The 8618-nt window shown below is 49.4% G+C and overlaps 3 protein-coding genes across 3 annotated transcripts; 1 reads left to right on the forward strand and 2 right to left on the reverse strand.

Moving 5' to 3' along the window:
• Positions 1-1020: 1020 nt before the first annotated feature.
• On the reverse strand, positions 1021-1632 carry ANOM_004870 (Zn(II)2Cys6 transcription factor; the record flags this gene model as incomplete). Its single annotated transcript, XM_015550127.1, has 1 exon — positions 1021-1632. One exon carries the CDS (start codon positions 1630-1632, stop codon positions 1021-1023), a length of 612 nt encoding a protein of 203 aa, XP_015407015.1.
• Positions 1633-1694: 62 nt separating this feature from the next.
• Positions 1695-7033, reverse strand: ANOM_004871 (mitochondrial 37S ribosomal mS29 domain-containing protein; the record flags this gene model as incomplete). Its single annotated transcript, XM_015550128.1, has 4 exons — positions 1695-4352; positions 4407-4738; positions 5413-6240; positions 6302-7033. Coding segments are annotated over 4 exons (4497 nt in total), but the record flags the coding sequence as incomplete, so codon positions are not given.
• A 269-nt stretch (positions 7034-7302) lies between these two features.
• Positions 7303-8038, forward strand: ANOM_004872 (ribosome biogenesis protein RRS1; the record flags this gene model as incomplete). Its single annotated transcript, XM_015550129.1, has 2 exons — positions 7303-7364; positions 7438-8038. The coding sequence occupies 2 exons, from the start codon at positions 7303-7305 to the stop codon at positions 8036-8038; spliced, it is 663 nt and encodes a 220-aa protein (XP_015407014.1).
• Positions 8039-8618: the final 580 nt, after the last annotated feature.

An 8618-nucleotide genomic window follows, 5' to 3' on the forward strand; every position in this document is an offset into this window, starting at 1 on the left:
GCCAGTGGACTGATGAAGGCTGTCCTGCAATCCTCATCGTGACTGCACTCGGGCCACAGTTTAGAGTTTATCCCTGGCGTGTGGAAGAAGAACTATATGATTCCAAAGCTTGCAGCATTGATAGCACTGGCTGATCTGAGTGTGCTGCTGCTACACTTAGAAAATATAGTGTTGAACGGATCATCAGACAATCCAATAATACAAGCCAACCCTAACAGCCTTAAGGAAACCGGAGGCTTGTTAGGTGAGCATCCTGGTTGTGGAAATATTCAACGGTAAACGAGAGTTGGTGTAGAGTATAAATGGTGGCTTGAGCGGCGTAGGTCCTGTGCCACCTGGGCGCGTAATTTGTACGAGACTTGCTATATGGCACGGCAGTGGCCGTTACCACCATAATGTAATCAACTGCACGAACTGCACCAGGACAGCCGTCTCTCGAGAGTAAGCAATGTCTTGAATAGTCTTGATCGCGTGTTTTCCTCCCTATGCTTGAGTCTGCGCCAACACTCGCTTTTCCTGTGGTTCATCCGCAGACTCTTGTCGCCCTAGTAAGACTTGAGCCATTCCGTATGATTGTCCCTTGGTGAATCCATTTGGATTCCTTCCCGTTTTCTCTTATTTTGCTCTTTTCTTCTTAACGTTAAATGGGGTGGGGTGGGGGGAGGGTATCTTATATACCAAATTTCCTCCGCTGAACTCAGAAGCCGCAAGGGAGATGGGTGGTCTAAGCCACCACCAGTGTCTTCCGTCCCATGACTAACCACCAACCATTCTATAAACTCTTGTCTAGAAAAGCAATCCAATAAAGAGAAGTCCAATTCTGTATGTTATGGTGCATTTTGGCTAATAAACCGAAGTGTTCTCTGTATAGGTTGGTATCAACAAAGAATACCGCGCACGACATAAGATCTTCGCGTGCAATTTGGAATTCGCCATGTAAGAAAAGAAGTAGAAGGGGAAATATTAGTTACATCGTGAGCATTAATATATTTACTATAAGACGCAACAGTCTAATAATACCTAACTCGGTGGTTGTGGAGTATTTCTTGCGGCATTTCTCCTCTTTGCATTCTCTAGCGCCTTGCGAAGCCGCTCCTGATGTTCCAGACCTTCATCAGGTTTTTTGGGACCAGCACTAGCCGTAGGGCGAGGACCAGGGAAGAGAACGTCAATAGGGTGGCCTGCAGGGACAGATTCTGATGAATGGTTCCGCTTGGTGATTGGAGCTTTGCCTAAAGATTTAAGGAGGTTGTTGATGGTGGCGGCAATCTCGGCTGGCCCGGCGCGAACACTGTCCAATTTGGATTTAAGATCTGTCTGGATTTTGGCATCCTCTTTCTTTTTGTCGTCCTCGAGTCGTCCGAATACATCGTCATCCGCGTTGGAATAACGTGCTTCAGCAACAGAAACGCCGTAATCGGCATCATTGAGAGCTGAATCTGCGATACCGAAATTGTGCAAAATCGATTCGGAGTCCTGACGTAGAGAATCTACTAGGTTATAGACCGATCTCAACATATGCTCGATCTCAGTGTCGGGTAAGCTGGATGAACGAATGGTTGCGACATCAACCTTTGACAATTTCGCAGAAACATCGTCGAGAAGACTCTGGTTCTCTCCCAAACCGTGCATGATGGCATCGTCGAATGAATCCATCAACCTGTTCGCTCTCTCATCCCGGTCCTTCGCCGCTTCTAAAACATTTCGCTTCTCCATCTCATCAAACTCCCGATCCAGTTGCTTGAGGCTACTGAGTCTCCCATGAAGACCAGAGGTCGCCTTTCGGTTTTCTTTCGCCGATGTTCACGATCTAGAGCTATTTCTAGACGTTTCTGATAGCGAGCCTCAAGCTTTTGGTAGATCTCATTGACTGTTTTCATCGTGTGAGACAAATTATATTTATCTGTCACCGAGTTCTTGATCTTATTGTTCTCATGATCAAGCTGACCAAGCGCCGAGTCATACTGGGCCTGGAGTGCAGAAATATCTTTTTGCAAGCGTTCATCCAGCGGATTGAACACCTTTGCAATATAGTCTTCCAGTTCTTGTCTTTCCTCGTCTAATTGAGCACGAGCTTCTGTTTGGCGGAATTCTTCCTCCAGGACATTGATATCTGCATATCCTATCTCTCTTCCATCGAATAACGCATCAATGCGTTTCTCAGATTCCTCTTGACGATGCATACGCTGCCTGTCTAGTTTTTCTCTGCGAGATTTGCTCGCAGCCTCCCAGGATCTAACCGTCTCCTGTATATAACCAAAGTCTTTTGAATACTTCTCTAGGTCCTTTCGAGTTGTAATGTGCCATGAGCTTTCTGATTGCTTAGCCAGGGGTGACGATATCATAGAGCGCAGATCATCAACTGGGCCATCAGGCCTTCCTTTCCTGAGTGACATCGGTAAAGGAGGCGGAGACGACTTCCTACGGGATGCCTTGCGGTAAGCAACGCTTTTCTCCCTAATTAGCCCAATGAAAGTTTCGTCGTCGTTATCTGCAAGAGGAGCCGAAGAGTGGGAATCTTCGTGAGATCCTGGGTGCGGGGCGTTCGACATCACCCGTCCACTCTCCGCTGAGGCTTGTCGCAAGGCCGAGTAGGCCTGGTATGCAGGGCGGTCAATTACAAGGTGATCTGAGCCCCGCTGAGGGCCTTCGGTGTAACGAAACGGAGTGTATATAGGCTGTGGGGGGTTGGTTGTTAAAGGAGACAGCTCCTGCTTGTCGAGCATAGATGGTGGTACCGACGTAGCCCTCAATGGTTGGGGTTGACTTTGATGCCCTAAGTTATGTCCTTTGCCTGGCGGCTGAGAAGCAGGCCGTTGAAGACCAAGAGCACTAGGCGTTTCAACCCTGGGAAGGATAGGACGGCCGCCCGGGCTATAATTCCCGTCTTCAAGGTCTTCCGAAACGTCCGCTGACTCCTCGCTGCTCTCCTCTGGTTCAACTGGTATTAAGCCTGACTCGATTGGAGGTGTATTCTTACCAGATTGCCGGCTGGGCACCTGCGAAGCCGGTGTCGGTTTTTGACTTAGAGCTTCTTCATTTTTCGGTTCATGCTCAATGTTGTACAAGATCTCACGTAGCTTGGTCTCCTTGGACATAAAGGCTGTGAATATTTTGAAACGCTCCATATCAGAATCAGCGACCGCCTCCTTTCGTAGCATAGCAACGTAACGCTCCAAGGAGGACTTAGACCAAGGGTCTAAGTCTTCATAAGGATCCAACGGCTTGAGCTGTGGAGACAATACGTCTACCTTGGCACTCGTTTCGTTGGGGGTATTGCTTGAGCGGGGAGTATTTGCACCCGATTGAACCTCTTTTCGCGGTATACTGAAATCCTGCTTTATTTTGGGGATTTCAAGCGGGCTGAGCTTTTGCATTGGCGTTGGGCTATCCGTTCGGGAACTGATACTTTGACCAGCTTGGGAGTTTGGGGGTTGAGTGTCCGTGATAACGGGCCGATTCCAAGCTTCAATGACACCATCAATGCTCTCAGATGTCTCAGTAGTAGAGGCAGTACTATACATCGACCCAGAAGTATCAGTTCTGATTGGGCGAGGTGGATCTTGAATGCCATGTGTTGCGCTGGGATTGCCTGGTAAAGGCTGTGCTGCTGTAGTATCTTGGGTATAAACAGGTTGACTTATAGGGGACACATTCGCAGACGGCGTAGATGTTACGTTCTGGCTGTTCGAAGTTACAGTGGGAATATGTGCTGGATATCCTGGTGTTGGCTCCGATGTAGTACTTGAATGAGCGGCGTTGCCCTGTTTGGCCCCAAAAGCCTCCGCATCATCGACGCCCCCTGGAGTAGGTGTCAAATGCTCCCAGTCAGACGGTCCGCCAGAGCCCAATAAAGAGGAGTTTGTGGGAAGAGCATTGTGGCTAGTCTTGGGAGGAACCGGGGGAGCGGCCACAGGTAGAGCACCTCCACCTGGTACGGGATTTGCAGCGGTCAGTGGGCCTTGACCTGATAATGTTGGTTGGGGCGATGAGACGTTTGAAGATGAGAGTGGAATATGGTGTTGGGCGCTACTGTTCTGTAAACTATGAATCTCTCCAGGAGGATGGATTGAATATGGCGGAGGCGACAACTGCTGCCACGTTTGATTACCTTGCTGTGGTGTTGAGCTTTGATATCCAGGAGGTACCGGAGGCGGCGGAGGTGGAGAAAGAGGGCTAACCACAGGGGGCTGAGATGCATGCGGAGCATTTGTCGTCCATTGTGGTTGATATTCTGCAGTAGAAGTTGGGGGTCCATATGTTGGATTGGCTGGTAAGGGCTTATTATCCAAAGGACTCACGATCGGAGACTGTGCACTAGACGAATAGGCTGGAGTACTCGGGGGTCGAGGCTGTAAGGTAGCGTCAGAACGACAATATCTAGGTGCATTTGAGGTAAGACTTACAGGAAGCGGCGGAGGCGCATAGATAGGATATTGCTGCCTGTTGTACTTTACTCCCCAAGAACTGGTATCCATGCTGGCTGAGCCAGGGGCTGGCGAGCCACTTGCACCAGTGCCAGGCGACGGACTAGATATAGAGCCATATGTGCTCGGATTATAAGAAGACGCCGATAGTGGAGGATGAGATGGCGGTGGTGGAGGGGGCGGAGTAGGCCCAGGCGTAGGCTTCCGCGACGGCCGCTGTTGCGCAGTCGATGGAAGCCGCCATTCTGGTACTGGGGGACCCGAATTTTGTTGGTTAGAAGAGTTAGAGTGAGGATTCGACCCGTACATATCTAAAGTAGTATATGAGTGAGCTGTTGTGCAGCTTGTAGAGGTCACTTCCCACTTACTGAAGTGAAGCAGGAACGCGGGGTTTGAGTGTAAGGAGAGTACGATTCCCGAACAGTGATGAACTGACCTGCTGACCTGTCACTGACTTGGACCAACAACACAACTCTTACATGAAGAGTCGTGTTGCTGTGGGATTAAGTGACTCGAGTATAAGAAAAGAACAGTAGGGGAAGAGAGGAAGGCTGTGCCTAAGTGATTATTCTAACAAATTATTTTAGGTATCATCTGATAAATCTCCGACTGCGCCTGACGCTATCTCCGGGGTTCCCCACCGGTTTATATTTAGGCAAACTATTGATTGCCATTCAGTGTTTAATATGACCAACCCCTTTTCTGGATCTGTCCGCGTACTTGAGCTGTGAGGGAAGTGAGATGTATATTTTCAAATTCCATTATATGCATACAAAACGCAAAACCCAATATAACTAGTAAAATACATATAATTTAACAGGAAAAGCCGGGTCCATCCAATAGCGCTGCATGTGAAAAGGACACGGCGGGATAAAGGGTACACGTGGAACAGCATAACGGGAATGTAGGTGATGCTAGAAAGGCGAAAAGACATTCCATATCTAATCGGTCACTCTCAGTCGTCTTCCCAACTTCTCTAATTCACCAATTACACCACCTCCAGCCAAGCTCCATTTCTCGCCAACCCACTCGTCGTTGATCTTCTCCCGCAGGAGGCCACTGCGAGCAAAGTATTCCATGAAGCCCCGAGCTTCGTCCCGGGTGAGGCCGCCGAGTGTCTGAAGCTCCAACATGCCTTCTTTGGCGACAGTGGGCTTCGAAGAGCCAAAGGCATCAATAACACGCTTGTCAGCTCCGCTGTATGGATCAGCTTGAGGGAATTCAGGTGCCGATGCATTCAGGCCAGCCTGGCGAGCAGCGATTTGCTTGAGCGCAACCTCGAAACTGTAGATTGTTGGGTTATTGGAAGCAGAGGTGGAGTAGAGCAAGAGACCACCATTTGGAAGGGCAGGCTTTCCAGTACCGGGCTTCAATAGCCCGAGGAAGTGCCGCACAAACACAAGGTCGTGAGCATGGACGGGCTCAAATTCCGCAGAACGGTATTCACTGTTCTTCATCCAGTGAGACAGGCCATCAACAGTTACAAGAATAGGGGGCCGAGGCTTGAATTTCTTGTCAGATCCAGAAGCAGGGGAAGTTGCAGTAAGCTCAGCCCACAATGCTTGGAAGACGGTCCAGGCAATGGCGGGGTCCTGAATACCAAGTTTGGCAAGCTCCTCCAGAGTCATTCCAGCTTTAACAGAAGACTTGAGGGCTGGATGCTCCTGGCAGACATGTAGGGTCTTCAAAACCTGCTCATTGGCGGCGACTGTGCGAGACAGCAATGCAGCGGTCGCCTCGTTCTGAACATATAGGTTTGGAGTGTCATCAGAGAGAGGGGCGTAACCAGTATGCGCAATTACTAGATCCTGGGCTACAAGAACATGTTAGTTAGGAAGACTTGAAGCAGACACGTATGGATGGTATCTACTTACGCTCTGGGACAGTAAACACAACCCACTGCTTAGTAAATGCCATGGCCATGGCTTGCAGCAGGTGAACAGTTTTCCCTGACCCTCTGACACCAGTGATGATCTTCTTGACAGACTTTCCCTTGTCTTGACCCTCATTAGAGATAGCGTCAATCAGTCTGCCCAATTCCACTGTCTCCCGTCTCACCACTGTACCAGGCCGGCGAAATATCGACCAGCCCTGTTTAGGCTTGAAAGCCTCAACCGCCCTCAGCTGAGTGAGCATCGGCACAGGAAGGCCGAGAACGGATCCCCGGAGGCGCGCATCGACCATAGTCTCCGATGTGAAGTCCTGCATACCCTCGACTTCAAGGGCGTTGGGATTGCTGAGAACGATACGTTTCCGCAGCGCTTTCCGCTCTCCGACAGGAGGCGGACGCGCTCTTTCAACCGGCTTCTTCTTCTTCATTCTGGCGGACTTGGCCTGGCGGTACTTGGGAGGACCATCCAAGCTGTTTTTCTTCTTCGTTGGCAATGCATAACGCACCGTCGATGTGTGAAATGCTGCTGCTCTTGGAGCTGCTACCGGCGGAGGTAAAACGGCTCGAGGTGTAGGACGAAGCCGCGTCAGGCAGCCCCAGCAGAAGGAGGAAACCATTGTGCTGCAACACACTGGCTCAGCGGCCAGTGGTACGACGGTCAATGGAAACTGCTATAGGATAAAGGAAGGGGAGGCCGCGTTGATTGTTGCCCAAGCGTATGAACTGGATTGAAATTCGGAGCACAATTTGGAACTTGAACTAAGATTCCTCTGATTTCCTATTCAAGGTTAGTCTAGTTGCCGCAAGCCCAACATCGAAGGCGGTCTGTCATTATTGTGGTCATCTTAAAGCGGCTCCCCTAAATTTATCAACCAACTTTTTTTTCCGCTTCAGTTTTCTATCGGCTAGTCAATCTTACAATCCAGTCGCACTTCCCCTAGCGCATATACTACCTCGTTGGATTTAACTGAGGTGCGCCTGACGATGTCGGAAACAGGAACAACGACGGCTGCCTCCGCGGCGCCAAAATCGAAGCCCGAGAGATTGTGAGTCGCTATCTATAGTAGTCGATGTATAGATTGCTATGTACGAGGTATACTAATTGCAATGGCACTTTAGACCCATTACAGTCTCTAAACCTACTCCCTACACTTTTGATCTCGGCCATCTCCTTGCGAATGACCCCAATCCCCTCGAAATTTCTCGCTCCGAACCAGTAAATGTCTCTCTGAAGGCCACCGCCCGCGATGGTGTGCAGTCTCTCCTCAACCAACTCCTCACTACTTGTCCCATTACCTCCTCACAACAGGGTGTGCTCCTGACGCTTCCTGCGCCTACAACTGTTCTTCCCAGACACAAGCCTCTGCCGACACCCAAGCCACCCACCAAGTGGGAGCTTTTCGCACGCAAGAAGGGCATTGGCAGATTCAGTGGCAAAGCTGGTGCTGGACTTGCGGACAAGGAGCGCCGGAAGAAGCTGGTCTATGATGAGGAGAAGGGCGAGTGGGTTCCTCGCTGGGGCTATAAGGGAAAGAATAAGTCGGATGAGGATTGGTTGGTTGAAGTAAATGAGAAGGATTGGAAGAAAGAGGAAGATGCTGCGGCTAAGGGAAGCTCGATCCGTGGGATGTCGCGGGCTGAGCGTAAGGAGAGGATACGACGAAACGAAAGGAAGATGAGGAACAATGAACGGAAATCCAGGAAGTCGGGTGGTGGTTAAGAGATGTGTTGTGCAACTTGTTAATCAAGGCTCTTCCGTTGGGCTTTGGCCAAATTCCTCAACTCTTTATTTGTCTGGAATACTGGGCTTATCGGGCGTTTGGATTGGAGTCGCCGGTCTTTGATGTCTCATGTTGCCTAAATGGATTACTGCCATTTGGGCTCAAAAAGTAAAGCAGCTGTGTCGGATTTTTAACACTTTATTCTTTATCCTTGCCTAGTCCCCAAGAACAACTCATGTATAATCTGCTAGCATATTTCTGCGGCTCTATACCTAGAATCTTATTCTTGTAACGCAATAGGAAGCATTTGCTATTTCATCGGATTCTCTCAGTGTGACGTATGGCTTAATCATTGATCTATGTTACAAAATATGTACCAGCACAGCACTCCAGAAACATGCAGTTAAAAATGAACCATAAGGGTAAGGTACCAAAACAAGCTCCTATGTGGGGAATCAACGAATGTATAAAAATGTCAAGAGCAGAAATACATCAATGCGGTTTTGTAGATGTCTGGGGCAAAAACACGCCAAAAGATACGCAATAAATGAACGAGAAAAGGAGGCCAGAGATAGGGGG

The sequence above is a fragment of the Aspergillus nomiae genome, assembly GCF_001204775.2.
Source record: "Aspergillus nomiae NRRL 13137 chromosome Unknown contig00128, whole genome shotgun sequence".
NCBI lineage: Eukaryota > Fungi > Ascomycota > Eurotiomycetes > Eurotiales > Aspergillaceae > Aspergillus > Aspergillus nomiae.